General features: G+C 45.4%; 1 protein-coding gene and 1 pseudogene across 7 annotated transcripts in view; both read left to right on the forward strand.

Annotated features, from left to right (window-relative positions):
- Positions 1-27,670, forward strand: part of Slc35f3 (solute carrier family 35 member F3) — a 372,969-nt gene that overhangs the window by 256,803 nt on the left and 88,496 nt on the right. For 5 of the 6 annotated variants that reach the window (XM_087181905.1, XM_087181906.1, XM_021266402.2 and 2 more), the window contains one exon: positions 4,483-4,807. In XM_087181905.1, coding sequence (XP_087038031.1) covers positions 4,483-4,807 — 325 coding nt within the window. The remainder of the gene's footprint in view (positions 1-4,482; positions 4,808-27,670) is intronic. The other variant, XM_087181904.1, reaches the window with a different exon arrangement.
- Positions 4,816-26,381, forward strand: LOC147826288 (dnaJ homolog subfamily C member 8 pseudogene; annotated as a pseudogene). Its single transcript, XR_015439429.1, has one exon. The product of XR_015439429.1 is annotated as a dnaJ homolog subfamily C member 8 pseudogene (transcript).

Here is a 27,670-nt window from a genome sequence, read left to right on the forward strand (position 1 = left end):
GATTTTCCAATTCTTGTTTTCTCATTGAAGAAATGACTTTCACTAAATAAACATAAAAAGCACACAGTTCATCATTTTCTCAGGGAAAAAGCAGTGGACAGCTCATGGATGAAGGACTTGCCTTGGTCCCTGAATGGGCAAGTGGCTAAGCAAGATCTCCAGGTCACTTGTTGTGGCCCAGAGTCTCCTTCTGCTGAGCAGATGTTGTTCTAGGTACTGCCTCTGCTGACTAGAGTATGGATCCCTTAGCCATCCCTGGCAAGAGACAGGCAGAAATGTGATTGAGCAGGAGGTAGGACAGATGTTCACATTCAGAAACTTGCCTGGAAAGCCCTCAGAACTCAGACAAAGCTGAGGAGGATGCTGGAGCACAGGTATGGGAACATCTCACTGCACCATGGGAGTATCCACTGTGCACAAGTGAATGCTCTTCTACACACACATGCACGCACGCACACACACATCTTCCTCCAAATTGCTCAATGGAAATCCCTACAGCACTAGCATTTTGGGATGGATTAAAGAGCACAAACTGAACTTGCAGGGCTGGAGATTTAGCTCAGTGGTTCCGTCGCCTGCCTCACAAACTGAACTTGTAGAGGTGCCACAGCTACAGGGAGATGCTTGGAAACTACAATTATAGCATCTGTCACACAAATATTGGGCCACAGTATGTCATCTACTTTGCATTGTTCCCTGAACTGCTGGCTGCAGTACAAGAGTAGAATGTAGGGTACAAGAAGATCCCAAAAGAGGACTTGCTAGCAGAGAGAGGGTGCAGTACTTCTGGCCATGTATTAATGGTCAAAGGAACCAGCAAGCAGCTTAATTCAGTATTGATTTCTTTAAGGCGCTGGCTCTTTCATCTCTAATAAAGGAGTGAAATCAAACAGGCATCATTTGACCTGCAGTTGGGGGTGGGTAGTAAGAGTCAATAGAAATTTCCTGTATTTGAAGATTTGAAAGGTTTTCAGGAAGGGACACTCTCCTCATCATATCTTTTTGTCTGAAACCTGTTTGGGCATAAATGGGACAGTCCATTGATAATGATCCTGAAATGGCACATAGTATGAGAAGCATTTTCTGCATTTCAATTACTGGAGAACAAGCATATCTGCTAACCACATTTGTGTCTCTCCACAGTTATTCCTAAATTTGATCCTGTTCCTTGCACTTCCTATAGGAGGATCAACTGAACTCTGGGCTTGTTCCTGTCCCCTCAGCAAACCTGGCAGTTTCTCCTGCTCCAGAATGACCATCACCAGGATGGGAGGTGAATTAGGCAGTAGACTTCAGATCTCATTACCTTTCTCACTGCCCCTGGGCTGGTTGCATATAACCATGACCTTAGACCTTGCTCTTTTTTTAATTAGAGTCTTTTCATTCTGCAAGGCTCAGCCCAGTCTTTTCCGATTATTGTCACTGATAACCTAGCACACACAAGTCATGCTGCCTTCAGAATTCCTGTTAGAGTTACAGTCAAAAGTCTCCTCATTTTCATTTAAACATTTTGTAATTCTTTCATAGCTCTGTTTCATCATCCCCAAAGCTCCTGATGAACAGTGATCATGCTTCACACTTGTTCATAGGCCACCCAAAGCTCTGACACAGGGCAGATGCCTCACAGGGCTTTCCTGGGCAACAGAAACACCCCCCAAAGGCTCACTGGACACAGCGTCATGTCTCAGGAGAAACAAACACAGGATGAAAAAACAATGCAATCCCAGTTGTGCTGTGTGGCAGGGGCACAGATCTGTTGGGAACTGGAGTGTGTGCTCCAAAGACAAAAGCCTGGAGAAAGTACAGCAGCATGATGTCAGCAGTGACATCTCCAAGTGCTAGGATTATTGTAGATCACTTTTCCTTCTTGCTACTCAGGGCTTTTGTAACAGATTTATAAAGAATACTTTTCATTTATGTGAGGTAGGAGATATCTGGAAGTATTAGAAGTGAGGGAGGTAATAAAATTGTTAAGTGACTATTATGATGAGGCGCTCGATGCAGTAAAATGGGACTTATGCAATGAAAGAGATTTCTTTGCCTGTTATTCTCCATGGGCCTAGTGTTCCCCAAAATGTGTTCCAGGCTATGCTAGTCCTTACCATGGGTGTTACACATGTAAATAATATGGCAAGTGTGCATTCTATAGCAACTTCTTGAAAATTTACAAATTCCATTGGTCCTGGATATTCCTACAGCAAAGGAACCTGTGAGCTCTATTTAATATTTTCCAAACTTACTCAATCATGGAACCCTTTTTGCTTATAAATGCCTATTACCTCATTATACTTTGGAAAACATGGCTCTATCTTACATGATGTTAGTTTTAAATTATAGCATACTGAATTTAGTTTGAGTGTCTTATTTATTTGTGTATGATTACTATTCTTTGGCTAGAGAATCCAGAGAGGTCCCAAAATTAGAGAATAACTTTTTAAATCCAAATCCATAGAAGCATTTTAGCAACATAAAATTACATGATTCGGTGATTTTCTCCTTTGTTATAAAAGCTTTGCAGCATCATTGCTTGGTTCCTGAAGTTGTAACGCTTGATTTGCTAAAACGAAACAAGTAAGTGAAAAAGCATGCCACAAGCCTGAATTTCTGCAGCCTGCTCTGGAGTCCACCCTAAAGTTGGAAGTTATTATTGTAAAGGTGCATTTTATTTCTGCGTGGGCTTTGTCTTCATCTCCAGTCATCTTTCCATGGGTGCTCATGGCAGAGATTTGAATAGTAAGGAATCTCCCTACCCACCCCCCTTACCCCAGTAATGAAAGGCTGCAGCAGCCAAGTAAAACTGCCAGGAAATCTGTGTGTACATCAAAAAGTGGGTGCTTCTGTCTGGAATTGAATTCATTTTAAGTTGTGGAAATCACTGTGAGCAAAGTCAGAAGGCCTGGTGGGGGGGCACAAGGCAAAAGGCTCTCCTTGCCTGCAGGGACAAATGGTGTGTCATAAGCTCAAAGGGAGGCCCAAAACTCAGCTTTCAAACAAGGATGGGTACACACGGAAAGTAAGAGGGAGATTGCATATTAACAATCACGTGTTTGACACAGTAGAGATGGTGTCAAACAGAGTTTGTTTCATTCCTTCACTGCCAGCCATGCTTAGGGTTATCTTGGGCTATAGAAGAGATAACCAGGGCCTGCAGTCCACAGCAGCATTGCCTAAAGGCAGTGTCACAGTCTAGACCACTGATGGCGAATCTTTTGGAGACTGAGCACCCAAACTCCAAACTTATTTATCACAAAGTGCCAACACTGCAATTAAACCTGAGTGCTCCGTTGCTGGGGCAATGCTGGGACAACTTGGCTCACATGCCAACAGAGGGCTCTGTGTGCTGGCCTAGGCTGAGCCAGGATTTTGCCTTGTCAGAAAGTATGCAAAATTTGGTTCAGTATTCAAGTGTTTTAAATGACCACAAGCTTAAACAGTATGCAGAGAATACTTTGAGCCCACTGTAGTTGGCACTCATTTCCTCCTGTACCCTGTAGTGAAGGGCCTCTGAGCCCCTGTGTGCCCCTTTCAGCTATGTGCCAGAAGCACAAAAGAAAAGCAAGACTGCTGCTGCCTTCTGGAAATCCAAACTCTGCCCCTGGCGGCACAAACTACAGCTCTGTTTAAATTTCCAGCTGACCGGCACACACACAATCTCAAATGAAAAGCGAACAGTGGAAAATAACGCCTTTCACCTTCTCATGGCCCATGGACACCCAAGGCAGATCCCGGCCTGGGGCTGATGCTTGGTTTCCCAAAGTGACACAGCTCTGTAATGGAGCATCCCTGGCTGTGCCCTCTCACACAAGAGCTGCAGCGGGCTGGGGTTTTTAAGTAAAGCTTGGAAGTGGGTCTGGAGGCCATCCACAGGAAGCTGGTTGAAACAGGTGGGAAGGAGGGGCAGGGAGTCTGTGTTTGCTGAACACGCAGAATCAGAGGAGGATCTTGGCATCTGCACCTCTCACTAACAGGCAGGAAAGAGTCCCGTGGAGGCACTGGACGTTTCAGAGGTCAAGGCCTGCCCCTCTCTGGTGCGAGCCCCCAGCCGCTAGCGCTGCCCACCACCCAGTGGCGCGCTACACACTGGAGTTGACGGAAATAAGACTGGGGTGATTCCTGCTATTGTGTGTTCCAGAGAAGCGTTTCCCAAACCCAAGCATGCAGGTCACCTGTTAAAATTGGGTTCTGGCTCAAGGGTCTAGGATGGGGCTTGACTTTCTGTCCCACAAGTCCCACAAACTGGGGTCTGAGAGGTAGGGGGTGAACTGAGGGGAAGGGGGTAGGATGTGCTAATGCTGCCCAGCCTGCCACCCACACTGGAGGGCCAGGCTTTAGAGGGTAGGAACCTGCGAAGAAGCCTTTGGCAGCAGTGTCCCCTGGCGGCCTGGCCAGTAAGCTGTCCTGCACCCCATCTCCCAGTCCCCCAGTGTCTGACCATGACCCTCTGGCCTCTACAGCCAGGCTAACGCGCCTTCTCTTCCTCAGGGGAGGAGCGCCCCCGGGAGCCCCCGGGCCCGGCGGAGGCCCCGGCATCGGTGGGATCGGAGGCTGGCGGGAGGACGAGCCGCCGGCGCTGGACCTGCTCACGGGGGCAGCTGCAGAAGACCTTCTGGGGCGTGGCGGTGGTGTCGTGCGTCTGCGCCTCGTGGGCAGGTGCCGCCCAGCTTGCCAAACTCACCTTCCGTACCTTCGATGCACCCTTCACCCTTACCTGGTTCGCCACCAACTGGAACTTTCTGTTCTTCCCGTTGTACTACGCGGGCCACGTGTGCAAGTCCACGGAGAAGCAGTCTGTGAAGCAGAGGTACAGGTAGGGCCTCTGGCGCCGGTCACTCACCTGTTGGCTGGGAGTGGGAGTGGGGGTGCGCTTGTGCTCTCAGGCTGCCAGGACCAGATCTCTCCCCAGACTGGGAAGGACTGAGTCCCCCTGTCTCCACCTCCACGCACGCAGTCCTGGGTGCCCCTTTCTATGGAGGCATCTTGAAGAGATGGCCTTTGGTAGGGCCCAGGAAGCATAGAAATCTGAGCAGAACTGGACTGCTAAGGCTCCATAGGGGGCCCCACCAGGCTGGGGTGGCCTGACAGCTTCCTGAAGCTTGCTCCCCCCCACCACCCTTTTCGGATTTCCAAGACATTTCCTCCTCCCTTTATGTGATTGTGTGGATCTGCATGTCTTGTCGGGGGGCCGGGGATCAAAACCAATGGAGCATCTGGACTTTGTTGTACACTATTTTCTCATATGGAGGCCATTGGAATGGTGTCCCATTCAAAATGAGGCAAGTTACCCTGACCTGAGCCCCCGCCTCAGTACACAGCAGGCCTTCCCCCCCTCTCCCTGGGAGTCACACTGCTGTGTGCCCACACTCATGGGCTGTGTCAAGATTTGGACCAAATCTTGCAGCTACTAAACCCCAAGAAAGACTTCTGGTTAAGGTATCACTCCAGGCCCGGGAAACTCATTTATTATCAGTCCCAAAAGTGAACAAAACTTGAAAATGTAAGACTATCTGGTCCTTTACCATTGCCTTCTCCTCCACTTGCCCCCACCCCACCAGCACATACCCACAAAAGTTGCCACATCTCATTGACCATCTGCTTCAGCCCTCATCCCCAAAGTCACAGCATAGCTAAAGTCATTGCTGGGGCCAAGGAGCAAAGAGGTTTCTGAATAGAAGTCTACACTGGGGTCAAAATTTTTGTTTGAAATCTGCCATTATGACCCTATGGAGTTAGAGTTGGAGATGCAAGCGCCATCTTTAATGTTTGGAGGGAATTTGACCAGCTTCTCTAAAGACCGACTTGTAAAACAAGCACAGATTGTAGTGCAAGGAGCTCTTGGGGGAGCTGGCCTTGAACCTTGGAGCCCAGGTCCAGGCTAACCTCCTGTTAGTGGTGACTTAGCCAGTGGATCATGGGCCAGCCGGAAATAGCTCAGGAGGTGCTGCTTAATGCACCACTTCTGAACAGCAGCCAAAGCCAGATGGAACCAAAGAGTTTTAGGAGCTTTGATAGGGCCAAGATATCCCCAAAGGCAAGAGTGAGGTAATGACCTGCTTCTAGTCACAGAAAAAAGCATATATCAATAAAGGATGCATTTGATAGTTAAGTGACCCAAAGTGTATTTGGTTTGTAATTAGGAGTTTGTCTTTCTTTAAATTGACTAGAGCATTGTGATGCTGCTTCCCCTAACCAAAAACTAAAAATCAGTCCTTTCTTGATTAAAAAAAAAAAAAATTCCTAGAGTTGGGCGTGGTAATCACCCCTGTAATCCTAGCACTCTGGGAGTCTGAGGCAGGATGATTGCAAGTTCAAGTCTTGCCTGGGAAACTTAGCAACTTACTGACATCCTATCTCAAAAAAAAAAAAAAATTAAAAAGGGCTATGGATATAGTCCAGCGTGAAGGCCTTAGGTTCAATCCCTAGAATTGGAAAATAAAAAGAATTTTTGGGAAAAAAGAATTAATGTTCCTTCTGCTACCATCAGCCTGCATGCTGGAAAAGCCCACCTCTCCAATGGTATAGTACAGCTGATGCTCTAAACATGCCCCATTGCCACACCTACTTGGGGACAAGACTGGCACTGCTGGCCCCTTAAAGCAGGCCTGGCACCAGTTAAACCATGGTGCTGGAAACCATGCATTAGGAATCAAGCTCAGTGGTGACTGAAAGGCCAAGATAGGGAGAAATGAAAGGCCATTGAAGGGGATTAGTTATACCCAGAAAGGCATTCACACCTTGATTTCAGTCTATTGTCTTCCTGTAAGAAGTACCCAAAAAGTGACACGAAGGGATTCTCCTGACTGCTGTGTTCACTGGAGGGAGAGGAGGATCATTGTAACTTGATTATTAAAGCCAGTTAAAACCTTGCCCAATTTCTATCACAAAGCTTAGCTGTACCATTTAGTAAAAATCTCCCTAACTATAAGCTCTGTTAACCCCAGGGGCTGAGCACCCAGGGGCAGGGGCCGAGGCTGAGCAGAGTTGCTAATTTCCCAGCCAAAGCCACTGGAAGAGTGAAGGTTCTCCCTTCCAGAGGGAAGAGAAGAGCTTGACATCACAGACCTCCCTTAGGAAATCACAACTCTGTCACAGCTCAGATGGGAGTACTTCAAACAGATTTTAGGACTCCCAGAATCAAGGAAATCCAAATCACATTTGTCACCTTCATGCATTTATCAAAATGAAAGCCAGAGAGAAGCATTCATTCTGCAGAGATTGATCTGTTGGCTGGAAATGTTCAGAAGTTGCTGAGGGAGAGGACAGATAGTGACCGGACAGATAGTGACCTATTACAGATAAGCCAGACTCTTTCAGGTTATCTGGAAATGGATGGAAGTTTCTTTTCTCCATCCAGCCCACCACCAGCTGCTTGCCCCAGGCAGAGCTGGAGAAGTCAGCTGCAGCAGAGTGGAAGGCATGGGGTGCTAGCACAGAGCTCCTCAAGCTGTAGCACCGAGGCATTGGGGCTTGTTGCAGGCCATCTGTCTTAGTGGGTTGGGGTGGTTTCTAGCCTGCTTTCCTAAGAAGCATCCCAGGAGTCCTTGGGTTGCACTGCAACTGTAGCTGGAGTTACTGAGTTTCAGCTTCAGGTTTTTAAAAATGCTGCTGATCTGACCAAATGTAGAAGCTAGGACTCACCTGGCTGTATAGAACAGGTATGTGACTTGATGTTGAAGCCCTGACTCCTGCTACTTCCAAGGGAAGGCTCTGTTGGGCATGCCATTTAAGCTCTCAGAGCCTCAGATACCTGTTTGTAAAGGGCTAATATGTGTGCCATTCTGCAAAAAAAATTGCTGTGTGGTCAAATGAGGCACCATGTTTGAAAGTACCCTGTGACCTGCAATACGCTGTGTAAATGCAAGGAGCCTGTACTGTGAGCTCCCCCGTGTGTGCCATGGAAGGAAGTGCTTCATTCATCTACCACCTTTAACTAGCTTCTTTAAGGTGCAGGAGAGCTGACCCCTAATGTGCTAGGCTGGTGTTGGTCTTGGAGAAATCTGCTCTCAGCCCTGGGTTATTGTACAGGACATGCAAGAGCACTTATCAGGGTTCTCATGATCAAATGTTGTATAGGGAGTTGTAGCTTGAGAGTGCAAACCTCTCACCTGAGCAGTCTGGAATTTCAGCTCTTGCCATGGGGTCTTTCCAGCTGGACCTCAGTGACTCCTGCCTCCCCTGTATGAAAGGCATCCATTGCTCCCTTCCTGTTTCTCACTGAAGCTGAGATTCTCAGTGAGATGGCCACGGGATGCCCTAAGGTGCCCAGTTTGTGGAAGGGCTCTGGCTGGGTAGAAGCTGAAGGTGCTGCATCCTGAGGAGGGGAAGAGTATCAGGTCCAGGCCTCGAGAGACTGAGGGAAACAGCAGACAGCCTCCTGGCCCCAGTGACCCTGGGTCAGGAAGATGGCTTTTCAACCCTAAGAGGTTTCTGGGGTCTGCGAAAACCAAGTGGAGCAGATCCAGAGCAGTTGTAGTCTGGTTAGAAAGTCTTCTAGGAATTTCCAGCAGTGGCGATTTGTTCTCATCAGCAAATACTGGGACGTTCTGCTATCATGCAGCTGCCAAAGAAAGCAAAGGATACAGTGGCAGCTCCCTTTCATAGCTCCCGGTTTTAGTAAGCTGGACAACTGATTCTGCTCTGACACTCTGAGCAACGTTGGGTGCCTTGCATCTTCAGTTCTGCAAGGGGTATGCAACAGCTGCACAGATCACCACAGATCACCACAGGCTCTGTGGTGGGTTTTGCAGCTGCAATGTTCACCTGCTCTTCAGTCTAAGGAACAAAGTGGAGCAATTTGTTCAGAAAGTGATTGTTGTCCATCTTCTCCAGGTGAGACCCTAGGGATGAAGTGATCAGTGGTCCCTGTCCTCTCAGAGGCCTGAACCTAATAAAGGACTTAGCTAAACAAGGCAAGATGCTTGCTGGGGAGCTGGACAGAGAGGCCTCAGTGCATGGGTCCTGGGCAGAGTAGGAAGTTTCTAAGGGGAAGAGAGAAAATGGCTCTGTAGGATGTCAAGATCATCCTGGGAAGACGGAGAGTATGGGGCCCAGGGAAGTCTCCCAAGGATATGGGAGAGAGATGAGAGGGAAGCTTTGGCTGAGGCAGGACAGATCCTGGCAAGCCTCTGCATTGGGCAGAGGAGCCAAGCTTGGTTTCAGGCATGAGTCATAGCAGAAGCCATTATAGGGACAGTCAGGCCGGACCTTTAGAAATGATGCTCCTGCCACTCTGTGGAGAGTGGATGGGGCAGCTGCAGGTTGGCCCAATCACCAAATACTTCCTCAATGTCTGTGTGCTGGAAGTGTGTGGCAGGAGTGGGTGACAAACGTCTGGCTCAAAGGAGTTCACACCAAGTGAGAGAGAGGCCCACTGATGAAACAGAGTGGGATTAAGGAGGAGACAGACAGCAGCTGGGGGCCAGTGGGCTTGGCCAAAGTTGGGTGGAGGACCATGCAGTCAGTGGAGGTCCAGATGGGAAGACTGTGGTCCCCAATTGTGACTGGGGCTATATTTTCTGGGCAATGGGAGCTCCAAAAGTTTTTGAATAGAAGAATGATATCATCAAAGCTGCTTTCAAAAGTAGGATTCATGGAGCTGATTATACAATGGTTACAGCATATGTTCCCATTTCACACAGAAGTGGGATGACTGCCAGGTGTCTGTTTGCTGGGGTGTGTTGGGGGGTGCCTGGTTACTGAGTTGCATTGAGGACTTTGAGTGCAAATCTTGAAGTGTCACAGGGTCATGGTCAGCTTTGAACTGTCAGCTTCCTCTTCAGCCTACAGCAGATTCTTGTATTAGTGAAAGTCATTTCAACTGTCATCTTCACCAAATTCCAATATTCTGAAAATCTTCTTTCCAGGAGTATCTGTACAGATTTTCCAGGCACAGTGCCAATACTAAGGCATGGCAGGGCAGCAGTAATGAATGATATCCCTGCAGCTCCTGTATCCTTTGCCTCCCTGGCTTCCCAGCCTCTTACTTAAAGCACACTTGCTGCACACTTGGGATTGAGTAGGTAAAGCTGCCCTCAGGCACAGGAGTCTGGAGGCAAGGAGGCCTGGCTTGCTTGGCCACCAGCAGGCTCCAGGAGTCTTCTTCTAACCTCCGCTCAAAGGGCACAGGGGGACAGAGGAGCAGAACCTCCTGTACTCAGTACCTCCTTTCCTCCTCACTCACAGCAGGCTCCTTCCCTATCTGCCTTCTAAGCATCATCAACCCAGAAAGTCATGAGCTATAGCCAGACCCCTTAGCGTTGCTGTGTTTGTTATTTGTCTGTTTTTTTCAACTGGTTTAGAAGAAATGAACAAAATATTTGGGAACTACAGTTTGTAATTTGTCCCATGTCTTAGCTTGGTGGTAAATGATGACAATTATTTGAGAACACCCTCACCCAGGAGATTTTGGTCAGACTGATGCTGAGGCAAAATTCCACCCCCATGCCCCCAACCTCATCTCTCTCTCTCTCTCTCTCTCTCTCTCTCTCTCACACACACACACACACACACACACATGCACACACACACATACACACACACACACACACACACACCTGTCTGTGCACACACAGGTAGCTGACTGAGCAGGAGTGTCCGGTACAGCCATTGCAGAGTATGCAGTCAGTGTTCCATATCCGACTGGGAAGTTGCAATGAACCTCAGAGCCAGTAAAGTAGGAAATGAGGTGGGGGAGGCTGCGTGGGTTTGGGTCATCTTCCTGTTTTCAGATGATGCTTAAATAATTCAGGATGCATCAGTGTGGGAATGAAAACCAGTACTGTCCATGTGCCCCATCGTCTGTCCCACCAACCTGCAAAGTCTTCATTTCTGCAGTCTCATTGTGGTTCCTGGCTTAGCGCTTAGCTCTTTCATTTGCTGTCCAGAATCTGTCCCACCCCACCAGCGCATCTCAGTAAAGATCTGCTAGTTTCACCCCAGTGAACTTAAATGGCAGCCAACACCACCTTCCCCCCAAGTCCAGAGTATTGTGGTCCACAGGTGACTCTTAGGCTTGCCATGGGACAAGTCAGAACTGTTCCCCTTCCTGATCTCCTCTGATCTCTGTTTTTCAGCTGTCCCTCATCCCATTATCTAAGGTCTCTGCTCTTTGAACAGATCACAGGGATTTGGCTTCAAAGTTCAGCAGCTTAAGAAATGTGTGCATTTTAACGTTATACTTTCAGAGCCTAATTTGGCTGTGGCAGTTTATTTCAGTTGCATTGGAATTTTGCAAAAGGTCAGTTTCAATGCTTACACATAGTTTGTGTTTAAGAAGTGGATTTGAAGAATGGCAGAAGATTGAATACCTGCCATATGAGTGCAATTATGGCTCGGAAGATGGGTCAAGATGTTTTATCATGGAATTATCAACAAGGGATTTGGTAGTGCTTTTCACACAAAGTTTCAGGTTGTGGTGAACATTTACAAAATCAGTGCAAAGGGCTTGGCAGGTAGAGAGCAGGAAAGAGTAGCTTCCCAGAGGAGGAGACTCTTCTTTGGTGGATCCTGAGGGGATGGTAGCATTTGTGTAAGCCAGATGATGGAGAGCCCGTTGTGTAACTTACAGGCACAGAGAACCAGGTGGGCACAGGTATGCATAGATGTGCACAGGTTTGCAGGATGTGACAAGAGAGAGCCGCATGCAATCCCACCTGGCTGGTGTTAAGCATTTCTTACCTTCTGTGTAATTTTAACTCAGAGTCCAGGCAAGTGAACTAACTCGTAGGCAGATTGAAACTTAAAAAATCTTACCACATTTAGGAAAAGACCTAGAAAGATCAGAAAGAGATGTTGAGGATTCACTGATTCACCTCATATATCAAGGAAGCCACAGATGCTCAGAGAAAGGGCCTGAGATCCCTTGTTCTCTATACCCCCAGACCTCTCCAAAAATGCTACCAAGAAAGAGATGAATCAATGTTATCTTTCCTCATAGGAAGGAAGTTGGAGGCAGTGCCTGGGCAGGATGGAGCAACAGGGCTGGAAGAGCTGCTAGCCCATGCTTGGGACACTGTGATAGCTCGTAAGAACACAGGTTTTCCTCTAGGTAGTATGGATTGGAAAGACATTTCTGTTTTTATTTGGCTTTGTGGTCAAAGATAAGTCCACTAAAACCTCTAAGCCTCACCTCTTATCTGAAAGATAGAGATTCTACAACCCACTTCTGAGAGTTTTTGTTGCGATTGCATCCTCCTCCTCTAGGTACCATGGTTCCTCCCTGGATTGTATATTTGAACTGAACAGAATTAACTGTGATAGTGTATATAAACCCCCAGACTGACCTTGACCCAGAGGTTTCCTACCCATCTTTAAGACTTCAAGTTTGAGTCCCAAAATATATATAAACCATGGCTCCTACTCTCTCTAGGCCCTAAAATGAGGATACTGACGATGGTGATGGTGATGGTGGTGAGGAGAGCAGTGTTGGTGATGACAGTAACGATGATGGTGGTGATAATGATGGCGGTGTTGTTGGTAGTGACAGTGATGGCGGTGGTGGTGATGGTGATGGTCATTATGGGGTGGTGATGTTGGTGGTAGTGGTGATGATGATAATGGTGGTGATAACGATAGTGATGATCATTATGGCAGTGGAGATGGTGCTGGTGGTGGTGGTGAAGACGCTAATGATGGTGATGATGTGAAAGCCCAAGTGACTGAGTCTTTCTCCTTGTGAAGTTTCAGTTCAGGTGAGCCATGTAGCTTGTGTGTTGCCCACAGCACAGTCCAGCATTGTGTCCTGTCATTATTTTAAGCTACTTTGGTTGGAAGGGAAGTTCTGATGCAAGTTATGCCTGGAAAGGGACAGAAAACTGATGTGCTACATGCCACTGTCATGTCATACTAGCACATGAGCCAAGAGCTAGACAGAAACATGATGTGTTTCATTTGTCTAGAAACCAATGTCCTGTCAAGCTCTTGATTCTCTTTCTATTTTTTGAAAGCTAAAAGACAAAAAGGAAGAAAAATGCTGTTACCATGCAGACGTATCTCTTATCATAAAATTTTTCTGCCACTGGCACTACCTTACCCTTGACTGTAGACAGATGGGCTAGACTAGAGTGGCCAGCCAGCCCCTCCTAGGAACAGACATTACCATGGCTTCCAAGACATTTGCCCCTGTCCTGCCCCATACAGCATTTGAGCACTTACAGGTGCCAGACCACACCAAACTTCAGGGTTACAGTAAGGAAGGAGGCCAAGTGTGGAGGGAAGGGACCTCAGCTTTGAGTCAGGCTGGTTCAAGTTCTCAGATCCACCATCACAACCTCCATGACTTTGGTAACTAGTCTCTAAGTGTTCCTTTAGCTTCAGGTTTCTCATATGTAAAAGTTGGAACCATAATGCCTATTTAGATGGGTGACCTTCGACATATAGAACAGACATCACTCGACTAGAAGCTGGCCCTTGGGTGGTGCTCAGGTAGAGCAACCATTGTGCCCCTGCTGTTGGACGATGAGTCCTTTGGTGGTGGCTGTAGGTCCTTGTCAGTCCCTCCCTTTCTCCATATACCATATTTCTTTTGGTTATTTCATTTCTACTTGAGCCACAGGGTAAAGAGACTTATTGGTACTTGCATTTTCTCCTATTATTTCATTATATTGCCTTCCACATAGACTTTTTAATAAAGGAATGGGAAGTCAGTGTTAAAAGGAATCACTGGAAATTGCTGTGCCTGATTTATTTTTCAATATTGTAGCAGTGACAGTATTGCACTGAGCTATATATCTTTAGTCCCTTGCCTTTTCTGGTGTTTGTGCAAATCGTATTCTCATACTTTCTGGACCTTATTTTTTATTTTGAGACAGTGTCTCACATTGCTCAGGCTGGCCTCAAACTTGCAATCTTCCTGCCTCAGCCTCTTGGAGTCCTTCTACCTCAGTCTCCCAAGGAACCAGGATTATAAGTGTGTGACCACATGCTTTTATACAGCCAGTATCTGTGCAGGGGCTTCATAGAGTCAGCTCCCACTTCACCATAGTGGGTCTGTTGCAAGCAAAAGCCAGAACACACGTGATGGTATGCCCAGTCCCCTCGGGCCAGTCCTTTCCTCCACCTGCTCCCCAACCAGCTGCAGGTCTGGTCCTGAAAGATAGAGAGAGAAGGTCTCTAGCTGAGGGTCTCTGAGAAATTTCTTATATGTTTTCCAGCCTCAGTCATCAAGTTCTAAGAGAGACCCCACTTTGAAAGAGTTCTCTGTGCAGAGCTGGAAATCTTGGCCTTGGAAAGCTCTTATTTACTTAGAGTGCATATTGGCTTCATGGCCACATCTCATTCTATTTGGCTGAGTTTGTCACAAATGATGAAAAATCTGATTGGCCAGAATAAGCTGCCTTTTCTGATGTTTGTGCAAATTCTATTCTCAAGCTTCCTGGACCTTTTAAAATAGAATTATAGTAATTACATTTACCTCCTTGGCTGTTTTCTACTTAAAGGACGAGAAAACAAATATGATTTATGCACTTAATGTAACACTTAGGAGTACATCAGGATCATTTCATGCTGTTCTTTCCTAAGTGCCTCATTTTATGACACTTACATTTAATGAGTTACTCTCAATCGTAAATACATTATTAATTTATAACATAAAATAAATTAAAAGCCCTGGAAAACTAAGGCACCCTTGCTGCAAGAATACATCATTAGAACCATTATAGAGCATTATTTTGCCACATGTTACTCTGGGGGAGGAAGCGGAAGAGAATTTTTTCAAAGAAAGGTTTTAAGCACTCCACCAACAAAATAGGAACAGGCTTGTTAATACTTAATATGACTTAGTATGGGGGTGGGTCTCTCAAATGCTTACTGGCTATTTTTTTAAGAATTTGGTTTTATTAAAGTTGGGTGGAAATGAGTGTATTTAAACCTACCCCAGGGAGTGCCCTGTTTCTTGGTGAAGATGTTTTCTCCCATATACTGAGCAGAGGGGATTGACAAGGTGGACTCACATACACATTCATTTTGCAGAGTCCCTTATGGACCTGTGCAAGGCTTAATAGATCTTTCCTAGAGAGAAGGGTTGGGGCCATCTAGGTTTTCTTGTCAAAACCCCCACTCTCAGGAGTCCTAAGCGAGCCACTAGTGTCCCATTTGGCAATGGCAGTGCACAGCAGACCATCTGAGGCAGGGATGAGGAACACAGAATACAGCAGCCAAGATTCTGCTTCCTGGGGAAAGGGCCTCAAGGAGGGGTGCTGTAGGGAGGGGCTCTCCAGCCAGGGACTCCATCTCTAAGGGGCCAGGTGACTTCTCTCCAAAGTCCCTCGTGCCATCCAAGGCAGATAAGAAGCACATATACATTATCCACCCTCCTCTTCCTGTTGCACTGGGTACACACACAGGGTCCCTGGAATCTTTCAGGAGAAAATGAAAGGAGAGTCAGCAAAGGGTAAAATGCCACCAGTCAACCAATGACATGAGTCACAACTAAACTTCTGTGTGCTGAGCCTCTGGCAAACCTCTTCCAAACTTGGGCGTTTGACGAGGCAGCCAGCATCACACTAACACACAGTCTCCATCCACCTTTCCCCAGCCCCAAACTGGGGTCAGCCTGAAAGCCTGCACCCCAAAGTGTACTTAGACATTCTCACTTTGCAAAAGCTTCTATGAGGCTTTAGTTTTCTTCTGAATATAATAATAGTTTTAAAAGAATATCTGGACAGAAAACGGCCGCCTTTGAACACCATGATGATAGGGATTATGTCAGTCTTGTTCACCCGCACATCCCCAGCACCTAGCACTTAGCCCCTGTGGATGCTGGTTGTTGGGGGCAGGGGGTTGTTCCCTTGGGCAGTGACGGTTTTGACCTCTTCACGCTCATGTTCACAGCTGAGATGTGGCTGGGCAGGTGCTCCTCATGGGCAGTGCCGCAGCAGACAGCGGGCTGCCCCTCTACCATGCAGAACAGCCAGCTGACCCAATGCCGAATGGCCTCTTGGATTAAACAGCAGTTTTGGAAAAGGAAGTGTTTGATGGCCAGACATTTTTTTTAAATATTAACCAGATCTGAAATCAGTAGACTGCAGCACAGAGATGTGCTCTGCGCCCTCTGACTGAAGGGAGAGTAACAGCCCATCCTCGGGGAATCGCAGTTCCACATTTGTATTGGCTGGATTTTCACACACTCTTGAACTATGCACCCACTGCATCCAAGAAGAGAGGAATTTAAGGGACTCGGGCCTTTAGAGCCTTAAAACCTTGCTAACATTCTAACATGCTAGGAGAACTGAGATTTTACATCTGCTGTAGTTACTGTTGTTGTTTCGTGAGCTTTCCTGACCCTTCGTGGTATGAACAGCTTTTTGTTGGCATTCGGGGTATTGATGTCTACAGCCAAGCTGAGGAGATACACTGGGCAGGGTACAGATAGTGGGAGCTAGAATCTGTCATCAGGGACTGTCCTCTCAATGTCTGCTGGTTGCCACTGGCTGTCACCTGCTGGGGCTGTCCACCTGAATGCCTATAGGTGTTCCAGGCAGTCAGGCTGCTTTTGTGGTGGCCCCAAACACATGTATCTCTCTGGACACACAGAGCCTCCTGTCCCACCTGGAATCTAACCTTGGAACTTGCAACATGTCACCCCCACTGTATACCACATCAGAGCAGTCATGGTCCTGCCTGATTTCAAAGGGGATGGGGACATGGACCCAGCTCGTGACTGGAGGGTGGCAAGATCATCTCGTGTTAAAGCACATGGCTGGGAGGCACTGTGGCCATCATCTTTGGAAATACCACCTGCCACAACATCTGAAGCAAAGATGCCATGTAGGGACAGCAGTGCCGGCCTCAGCTGACAGGAGGTGTCCTGGGCCTCGCAAGGTGCTGCAGCTGGAGGCTTGGGGATAAACAGCTTGGATAGACCCTTCCACCAGGGAAGCAGCAGGTCCCCAGAGATTCTATCTGTAGCATGGTCGGTGGAGAGCTAGGGACCCACCCAGTTGTCCCCTGGAGCTGCTGGGTGTGGCCAGCCTGACCTCCAGCCCATCTAGGAACACCCCCGCCCCCAGCCCCCCTGTCTCCAGGCCAGACCTGGGCTCCAGCTCCCTTGAAGCTTCAACTGTGGCCTTGGCACTCTCCTTCTCTGAGAAGCAAGCCATTTATCAGTAAAACAAAATAAAATCAACCTGGGTGGAGAAAACTAACAAAAGTAGGGATAAATTATTTAGAGAGCAGAAGAGGCTGTGCTCTGGGGCTGCCAGATAAGAACAAGGCAAGATGTGTCCCGCTGTCCCTTGTCTACTGGGCACCTTCTTCCTTGCTGACTTTTTTTCTCCTTCTAAATAGGTGAATTATTTTTATGAGGTAGTGTCAAGAATTTCAGTAATTCAGGCTGCTGATGACACATCACTTATAACCCAAGTCACATCCTTTTACACACTGGGCTGCCAGGGGAGCCAGCATTACTAACAACCACACGAAAGGCACAAATGTGCCATGCAATGCACACAGGCGCCCAGGGGCAGAAGTGATGAGGACAGTTGAGTAGAGAGCTGCTGTGCTCTTTGGGCTGAGTGTCTTGAGAGTGGGAGGCTCTGTCGCTGCTGTTTGTCCACCTCAGGGGATACAGGGGAAGCCACAAAGCCAGGCCAGACAGAGGCACTGTCTAGGGATCCCAGCAGGGCATAGAGGAGGCAGCAGACACCACAGGGTGGAATGGCCCTAAAGGAGTAAAAACCGCAGCCAGGCCCAAGTCCTGGTCACCAGTTTATGCAGCCAGAAACCAAGATACAAACCCAAATGGGGTGGGGTGGGAACACTTGTAATTGTTTCTGAAGCAGATCACCAAAGCCAGATCACCAAGTCACAAGGGCAGCCTGGGTGCTGAATATGTGAAATAAAAACAAAAAAAAGAAGGGAGGAAAGTGAAAGCCCTTGTGTGTGCATGCACGGTGTGTGTGTGTGCGCGCGCACATGTGTATGTAATATAGAAGTGTTTCTAGACTTTGTTAACAGATGGCATGATTAGTTAATTGATTAGTCAGTTGTTAATTGGCTGGTTAGTTGACATTCATTTTTGCTTTGGGGGGTGTTGAGTAGAGGAACACTTTCTTCCCATTTAAAAAAAATTACATGGGAAATGCACATGGAAAAAAGAGAGACCCAAGAAGAGAAGACCCATGCCCTGGCCATGTTTGCAAAGCCCTGATTTCCTCAGTTGTACTTCTGAGCCTCTTCTCCAAAGGCTACAGCCTGGCAGACAGGTCTTCCTGCCTCAAGCACCTCACAGTCAGCCAGAACACAAACCCAGATCCTTGTCCCTTTGCCAAACAGGGTGTCTTCTCGCACCCTGGCCATCCAGCATGATGGGCCCCACTCAGAGCAAGGCCAGGTGAGAGCCACAGGGTAGACTCTGCAATCCGAGTTCCTGGGCAGTCTGGGCCCCTTGAGACAGAGCCCATGTGACCAAGAGGAGCAAAAGGCTCAAGTGCTCTGAGGAATCTCAGCCTCATGCCCCATGGGAAGCAGCCACCTTGCCACTGTGGACCTGGAGAAGTCCCTTGAATCAGCAGGGAAACACTGATGAGTGGAGCACTGTGATTTCCCCTGGCAGTGGCAGGCCAGGTTCACTAGGGCCTGAGTTGCCTCCTCCATCTGCTCCTCCTTTTCCAAGAGTTTGGCATTGAACTGCTTGACTGGTGTCATCCTCACCACCAGCTCTGGAATAGACTCATTTTTCCACCTGACTTCTTTCTTCCTCTTGGATGTTTCTATCGTCTTCCCTCATTTTTTTCTCTATTCCTAATCAAAGCTTCCATTCTCCCTAGTGGGAAAAAGAAATTCCTTATGTGCTCCCTCTCCTCCATCAGGGAGGCCAGGCAGTGCATGTCAGCAGCTCCAGAGGGGCCATGCTGGAGCAAGGGGACATTGTGGCATCATGCCCATTGCTGAGGGCCTCAGTCAACTAAACCACAGCCTTCTGATAAATCTCTGATCTTCTTTAGGATAATTTCTGTGCTCAAGAGTTGAAGGAAATAACAAAGCGTGGCATTACTTGACTAAGAATGAAAAGTCCTTAGTAAGTGAAGGTAATGGGGACAACAGAGAGAGTGACTATTAGATTCTGATGTTTAGGAGCAGGAATTGCATGGTAAAAGGGGATGGGGAGGTTTTAAATTGAGAAGTCATTTGAATTTGACCCTTAGGCCAAATAGGCTGTGATGGCAACAACAACCAGGTAGAAATTATATGGAAGGGAAGAACCCATTTATAAGCTCAACAAAAAAATTTAAATTGCAGTGCAAACATAATAAAAATTTATGGGACCATATGAAGAAACCTTTAAATCTCCTGAGACTCTACAACATAAAAATGCCAATCTTCCCTAACCACATGTATAATTCCAAGCTATCCCAATGAAAACACCAGAAATTTTGTTGTGGGAAATGGACAAGAAAACCCTGAAAAAGAAGAGCAATTAGGGGAACTGGATGTTCTAGAGATTCAAGTAAACCCTAAACCTCAGTATTAAAGCAGTGTGATCCAGGGCTGCTCTTGCAAACTAGAGACCAGTAGATATTTCTCGAGTGCCTCAGCACACAGAGAGTGCTTTGGTACATGGTAAAGGGGTTCTCATGTCAGCAAAGCCAAGATGAACCATTCAGCAAGTGACATTGAGATAACTGGGAATCCACCGAGAAAAAAATAAATCTAGTTCATACCTCCAACTACAAACCTAGATAAATTCCAGATGGAATCTTAGTGTTAAACGTGAAACATTATGAGTACTAGCTAAAAATGTAGGGCAATTCTTTTATAACCTGTCTCATTATGGTATAAAGCCTGGCAGTCATCAAACAAAATATTAAAAATTAGAAATTAAGCCAGATACAATGGTGCACACCTATAATCCCAGCACTCTTGGAAATTGAGGCAGGAGGATCACAAATTCAAGCCCAATCTGGGCAACTTAATGACTTAGCAAGACCCAGTCTCAAAATAAAATAATAAAATAGGGCTAGGAATGTAGCTCAGTGCAAAGGCTCTGGGTTCATTCTCTGTACCAGAGAGAAAGAGAGAGAGAGAGAAAGAGGGAGAAAAGAAATTAAACTATACTTTTTAGAAAGTTTAAAGACTGATCATCTGAAAGCAAAGGGAAAATACAAACTAAAAAAACCTGAAAAGATATTTACAATTCATATGGTAGATAAAGAATTAATATAGCGATAAAAGCTACTATAATCAGTATAAAAACAGTTACCAGTTCAATAGGGAACTATTTAAAGTGTGTGAACAGGTGACCCATAGGCAAGGACATTGAAATGGCTCATAGAGGTACAAAAAGATGCTTATTCTCACACATATGAGGACAATGTAAATTGAAATATATCTATTTACTGTCAAATTGACAAAAAGGTAAATGAATCAGTGGTTTGCTCATATACAGTGTTAGCCATGCTGAGAAGAGCTAAGAACTAACTTGCACAAGTGGGGGCATATTGGAAAACTTTATGCAGGACAGTCAGTGGTGGCCAACCTATGACACCCATGCTGCAGTGGCACACAGAGCCCTCTTTTGGCACATGAGCCAAGTGCATGAGTTGTTCTTTCTAAAACCTCGGTATTCAGGTTTAATTGCAGTGTTGGCACTTTGTGATAAACAGGTGGGTTTTAGGTTGCACTCAGTCTTTAAAAGATTTGCCATCACTGGTCTGCATAGTAGCACCTATCAAACACACAGATTCACCCTGACCCAGTCCCCTCACTCCCAGGCATTTAATTAGAGGATACAGCACCAAGCATGGATCATGAAATTTGAAGAGCTCTTGCAGCTTTGTTTGTAATTAGCTAAATATGACAACAACCTACAATATTCATACCTCTAACATAAATTTTTAGTGTCAGCTGTAAATAAAAAGGCAAGTAAGTATATATGCAGTGAGAAGGAAGGACCTCTCCCCAAGAAATATTCTGTGAGAAAGCATGGTATACAACCATTTGTATTTTTTAAAAGTAAAAAGAACCAGGAATAAAGAATAGACAGTTGGATAGTTGTATTGCTTAAGTATTCATTAGAAATAAGAAACTAAAACCAGTAGTTACCTAAAAGTGGGATAAGAGCAGAGCAAATGGTTGGATGTGTAATGCTCCAAAAAAGTGGTACATAATTTTAAACTAAATGAACGAAGAACTGTTCTAAAAAGAAAGAAGAGCCACAGCCATCAGAACAGCATCCAGGGTGCTTTCTGACAAGCCATTTCGCAAGACCACACATAAGAAATGGAAGGACAGGCATGTCATCAAAGCTGGATGCCAAATAAGGGTGAGAACAAACCCTTAGAAGATGCCTAGGGCAAGGACTGTCTCTCTGTCACTCTTGAGTGGGAACCTAATGAGAAAGGACAGTGTCCCTGCTGGGAAAGATAGCAGGTTCTAGTTGGCAACAGAAAGGAGAGCTGCCTTCTGTCATGTGCCCACTCCTCACAGGGGCATCTCCCAAGCCTGGCTCATATGGGGGCCTCTGAGTTTCACCCATTTCCAAAACCAGGCCAACTGCATTGCCAGGGGTGCAGGTTACGCCTCTGGATTCTTGAGTGTGCACAAAGACAGTCTTGGTTTGCTTTGGCTTAACAACTTCAAGTACTGTACTTGGCTTGTCTGTGTTCTGGCAGGGTGGTTTGTTCCCTTTGCCAGTGGCCACTGCAGGGCCTCTATGCACACTAACGTGCTGTGTCCCTGAATAACGTTTACATTTCTGTGTTCTCAAAATCTGTCTGGCACTCATCTCAGCCTCCAACAGCTGTGCCAGATCTGTCCAACCAACCAAGGAGACCTCAGCCATGCCTCAGCTTCTTTCCAGAAACCACTTGCAGTGCACATGTGGGTCTTATTCCTGTTAAAGCCAAAGCACTAGAGAGAAGTATCACTATCTTCTCCATCCAAGAAGGATAGTGTTCAAACAGGGTGAAGAAAAAGAAGCACAATGTGGCGGCTGAGCCAGGAAAATGGCGCCTTTGGGAGAAAGCAGTGCCTCGGGTGGTGGAGAAGCACCGAGGAAGCATTTATGACCTTCTACAGTGAGGTAAAACAAATAGAGAAAAGAGATGCAGTTCTAATGTTTAAAAATCAGATTGAAAGACTGACCCCTCCTGGTTCCTCTTACTTCAATTTGAACCCATTTGAGGTTCTTCAGATAGATCCTGAAGTGACAGATGAAGAAATAAAAAAGAGGTTTTGTCAGTTGTCCATATTGGCGCATCCTGACAAAAACCAAGACGATGCTGACAGAATACAAAAGGCTTTTGAAACTGTGGACAGAGCTTACAAATTGCTACTGGATCAGGAACAAAAGAAGGCGGCCCTCGATGTAATTCAGGCAGGAAAAGAACATGTGGAACACAGTGTGAAAGAACAACAACAACAACAAAAAAAACAATTAAAGAAGGAAGGGAAACCTACAAATGTAGAGGAGGATGATCCCAAGCTGTTCAAACAAGCAGTGTGTAAGCAGACCGTGAAACTCTTTGCTGAGCTGGAAATTAAAAGGAAAGAGAGAGAAGCCAAAGAGATGTGTGAAAGGAAATGACAAAGGGGAGAGATTGAAGCTCAAGAAAAAGCCAGATGAGAAAGAGAATGGCAGAAAAACTTTGAGGAAAGTCGAGATGATCGGGTAAACAGCTGATGAAACTTCCAAGCAAATACAAAGGGGAAGAAAGAAAAGAAAAATCGGACCTTCCTGAGACCACCAAAAGTGAGTGACGGCCTGGGTCATAGTCACAGAACCTTCCCCCAGCTATCTCCTTCCTGCTTCAAAGGACTCATTCTTTCCTCCCGCCTTCACCCAAACATAGAGTAGTATTTACTTTTTAGTCCACGTTTTTAATACAATTTAATATGGATCGGAGTAATTGTTTTTTATATTGAAATGAGGGGCTTGGTTTAAAAAAGATCTTCCCCATCCCTTACCCCTAGAACAACCAGGATTAGAAGGTGCCATCATTGATGCTGCCTTCTCTTTCCACAGCCTGCAACTCAATGTTTTGTACTTCACCGAATTGCAATGTTTAGAAACTTCATGTACTGTTGGTGGAAATCATCCAGTTAAACATATTGCTTACAAAAAGAAAGAAGAAAAGAAAAAGAAGCACAGACTTCACAAAGGAAGAGTTATAACTTCAGGAAGGAGACAAGGCAAAAGTGCACTGAGCTCCTTCCCATATCTTCAAGTCTTAATGCCCAAGTGAATTCTACCCCAAGGGGAAAAAGGCTTGCAAATGTGATCATGAAAGACAGTGGGAAGAAAAGGAACAATTTTGGAAGATCATTTCTTGGTTTTCTAAATCACTGGAAAAAAACACTGTCAATCAAGTAGGCATAATATTGACTCATTACAAAACTCTTGAATGAATATTAACCAGTTGGTGAGCACTTAATAAAGAAATGTGTCCACTGGAAGCCAATATGGTTCATTTATTTTTTTAAAAAACACACCAATCAGCTGAGAAATCTTTGTCAACATGTTCATCATGGTCAGCCTGGAAGGAGACATCCAAATTCACCACCAAACTCATCCTTTGGTTCTGCCCACATACAGATGTGATCAAGAGTTTTGTCATCCTATGATACTTGTTTTATATAACATTTTAAAATATCATTATTGATTTGAAGCTTCTGCTCTAGAAAGACATTCTTTAGAGAATGAATAGACAAGCCATAGTAGGGGAGAAAATATTTGCACAACACCTGATAAAGGACATACATCCAGAATGTACAAAGAACTGTTAAAACTCAACTACGGGAAAGTGGGCCAATGATCTGAAAAGACACATCACCAATGAAACATACAGATGATAAAAAATATGTGAAAATAATATGCCACATCATGTCATCAGATAATTGAAATTAAACACCAGTGAGATACTACTACCTAGCTATAAACATTCAAAATACAATGCCAAAGGCTGATAAGACTGTGGAATAATAGGAGCTCTAATTTCCTGCTGGTGAATGGTGAACTGGTATAGCTACCATGGAAGACAGTCTCTTACCAAGCACGCTCTTACTGTACCATCTAGCAACTGCACTCGTTGGTGCTTATCCAAGTGAGCTGGAAACACGTCTGCACAAAAACCTATGTTTATAGCATGTTTATGCATAATGGTCAGAAGTTAGAGGCAACTGAGATGTCCTTGCAGGACATAGGGTGACCTTAAGTGCATACTGCCAAATGGAGCGTGCCAGTCTGAAAAGACTACATAGAGGCTTTCTGCTTCAACTGGAGTCTGGAAAAGGCAAAACTGTGGAACCAGGAAAAGATCAGTGGTTACTAGGGCCTCAGAAAGAAATGAATCCATGGCGCATAAGGTCAGAAAGCAGGATGGCAGTGTGGCTCTTCTGTGTGATGCTGTAATCATGAGTGTACAACATGCATTTATTACAAACAAAAAAACCCTGAAGCTTGGCATGATGGTGCATGTCTGTAATCCCAGCACTGTGGGAAGCTGAAGCAGGAGGATCACAAATTCAGGCCCAGATGGGAAAATTTTGCAATTTCACAAGGCCTTGTCTCAAAATAAAAAATTTTAAAAGGGCTGGAGATGTAGCTCAGTGCACAGGCACTGGGTTCAATTCCCAGTACTGAAAAAAGGTTCCCCTTCAAGGCACACACAAAATTGCAACACAAATTATGGAGTGAACCCTACTTTGAGCTATAGACTTTAGCTAACACTAACAGATTTTACTGGTTCATTTATAACAAATATAGCACATCAATGCAAGCTATTAACAATGGGGAGGTGAAATATATGGGAACTCTGTACTTTCAGCTCACTTTTCCTGTAAACCTAAAACTACTCTACAAAATTAAAGTTTATTAATTTTGTGATGTTGAGACTATTGGGATGTTCTTGGAAATTAAATTAAAAATTGTGAAAATAAGCTTTTTAAAAATTTAGTTTATAAATGCAATGAAGAATTCTTAGAATGAATAAGTGAATTGAGTATTTCTTTGGGAAGATGGAAATGTTCTATATCTTAATTGTGGTGATTGTATCATGACTGTGCAAATTTGTCAAAAGTCACAGATGCTTATAATTTAAAGCAGGTGCATTTGTTGTGTGTGAATTATACTTTAATGAAGTTAATTTTTTAAGCAACCTGAGAGGTTTGGGGAGATCATTTTAATGCCAGAGTCATGACAGCACAAGATACCATCCCTCACTTCCTGCTTGGCTTCTACTTTGTGATTGCAAAGAGAATTATTTTTATATAAATATTAGTGAGCTTTAGCAGTTGTTCCAAAGTCTCTTCTAAATCCTTTAATATTCAGACCATTCTCTTTTAAACTCTTTTGAAGGCATCACCCTTGTTGCCTGTCTACTTTAGCTGTTAACTGATCAGTGGCTTCTGCATCATTTAAATGGTTCTCTCCTTTTTGGCAAGATCTGCCATTCACTTTGCAACAAATTACCATGTATTTGCCCTCAGTGAAAGGAGATGGAAAATGATACTGAATGATGGACATCGATAGATCCTAGTAGTGAAAGGGGAAAGATATTTGAGTAGGAATACCTTTTTCTCTTTTTTTGCAGTGCTGGGGATCCAACCCAAGACCTCATGTATGCTAGGCACATGCTCTACCATTGAGCTACACCTGCAGCTCCTGAGTACTTTTCTATTGCATTGTAATTGGCCCACTAAGGGACAGTTGGAACAATTTTATGTCAGGGTGATTTTTGCTTTCCTATACAACTTTGTAACTACAGAGACTCTAATAATAAAGGTATAGGAATTCCTTAGGGAAAGAAGAAGCATTTTTAAAATCCAATATACAGATGAAACCAAGCTCTTACTAACAGCTAATATGGTGGTTCATCCTATCAAGAATTTCTTGAAATGATCAGCCTGAGCCAGTGCAGGGAGGTTTAGATGATTGCAGTTAATGCATATATGCATCCCTACTTGAGATTTAAATGCTAATTGCACTTGGGCATGGTAGCTTGGACCTATGGCTTGCCTTCAGTACTTGCAAAAAAGGTCTTCATTTCTTTCATGTCCAGATCAGGTTGCACCAACAGCATCAGACATCTACCTAAGAAGTTATTGCTGTTGTCATTCTTGGGCGTGTGTTTGTGGGAGGGTCCTAGGGATCGAACCCAGGGGCACTCTACCACACACCCCTAGTCCTTTTTATTTTTTTATTTTTGAGACAGGGTCTCACTAAGTTGCCCAGGCTGGCCTTGAACAGTAATCCTCCACCACACCCGGCTGTTATCCTCATTCTTGTCTGGGTTCAGGTGCAGTGTCCTGACTGGTGGGGATGAGTCAAACTGTGCTCTGCACTGTTGCGATCACATGGGATAATGCATCTCATTCTCAGCTCCACCCTTCTAGAAGAGTGTTTATAAATATTGTGTCCAGAGGAGAAGGTCTGTGTTGGGGGGGCGGGGGGGTAGAAGCCCCTGCATATGAAGAAGAGTTTAGAGAACTGTGACTATTAACCCCAAAGAAGCAAGACCAGGAGAGCCTGACGGCCATCTTCAGGCCCTCAAACTGGAAATAGGAGAGTTCTAGCATTTTCTGTCAGACAAAATAACCTCTAAGAGTCCTTCCCCTGGGAAGACTTCAGTTTTTAGGGTTGTGTTAAATTTTCACTTGAAAGGTATCTTACTTCAGGATACTGCGTAAGACTTAAACAAAAGTGTATCACTGACAATCAGGAGCAATCTAATTGCTTCCCACCTTGCATTAGCTAATTGAAACAGCAATACAAGAAAGAGAGCTCCTTTTGAGTCCACGCTGCCTGCTGCAGGGTAGGGGCTGCTGTGCACAGCTTTGGATGCTTCTCCAGTGCAGCCAGCTGTGCTCACTGCTGAGGGGTGAGGTGCTCCAGGGAAAAGAAGCAGTCTCTTGCCTGGATGGCGGTGCACACCTGTAATCCCAGCACTCTGGGAGGCTGAGATAGTAAGATTCCAAGTTCAAGCCAACCCTGGGCAACTTAGCAACTTAATGAGACCTTGTCTCAAAAAAGGGGGACCAGGGCTGGAAATGTAGCTCTCTACAAAGACTCTGGTTTGATCCCTAGTACGACAGAAAAGGAAGGGAGGGAGGGAGGAAGGGAGGCAGGCAGGTAGGCAGGGAAACAGTCAGGGAGGCAGGGAGCCAGGCTGGGAGACAGGGAAGGAAAGAAAAGAAATCTCCCAATTCATAGCATCACCATTGTTGAGGCAGGTCTGGGGTGGCTTCTCTAATGAACTGTTTTTGTCCCCTGGTGGTTCCATCTCTTTTAGACTGCTCTATTCAGTGCTATCTTTGTTTGGATGCTGATGCCTTTAACCAATGAAAACACGGCTTCAATATCACTGAATCACCTTTATTCAGGCCACTGTAGTTGAAAATTGCAAATCAGTTTTGATTTAGATTTCCCATATAAGTGAGATGATTCAGTGTTTATCTTTCTGTGCCTGTCTTATTTCACATAACATTAGGAGGGACCTACAGGTTCATCCATGGTGTCTCAAATAACAGGACTTCATTCTTTTTTGCTGCTCAGTGTGCAGAAGAACTACATTCTTTTTATCCATTCATCTTTTGATAGATGTTTAGATTGATACTATTTCCTGGCTGTTGTAGGTAGTACTGTAGTAAACATAGGAGTGCAAGTGTCTTTTCAACTTCCTGATCTCATTTCCCTTGGATATGCACCCAGTGGTGGTGTTACTGACTCCATGGGTCCCAT

The sequence above is a fragment of the Heterocephalus glaber genome, unplaced genomic scaffold (assembly GCF_053883595.1).
Source record: "Heterocephalus glaber isolate CG9 unplaced genomic scaffold, H.glaber_assembly_v1.0 deba00001472, whole genome shotgun sequence".
Taxonomy (NCBI): Eukaryota; Metazoa; Chordata; class Mammalia; order Rodentia; family Bathyergidae; genus Heterocephalus; species Heterocephalus glaber.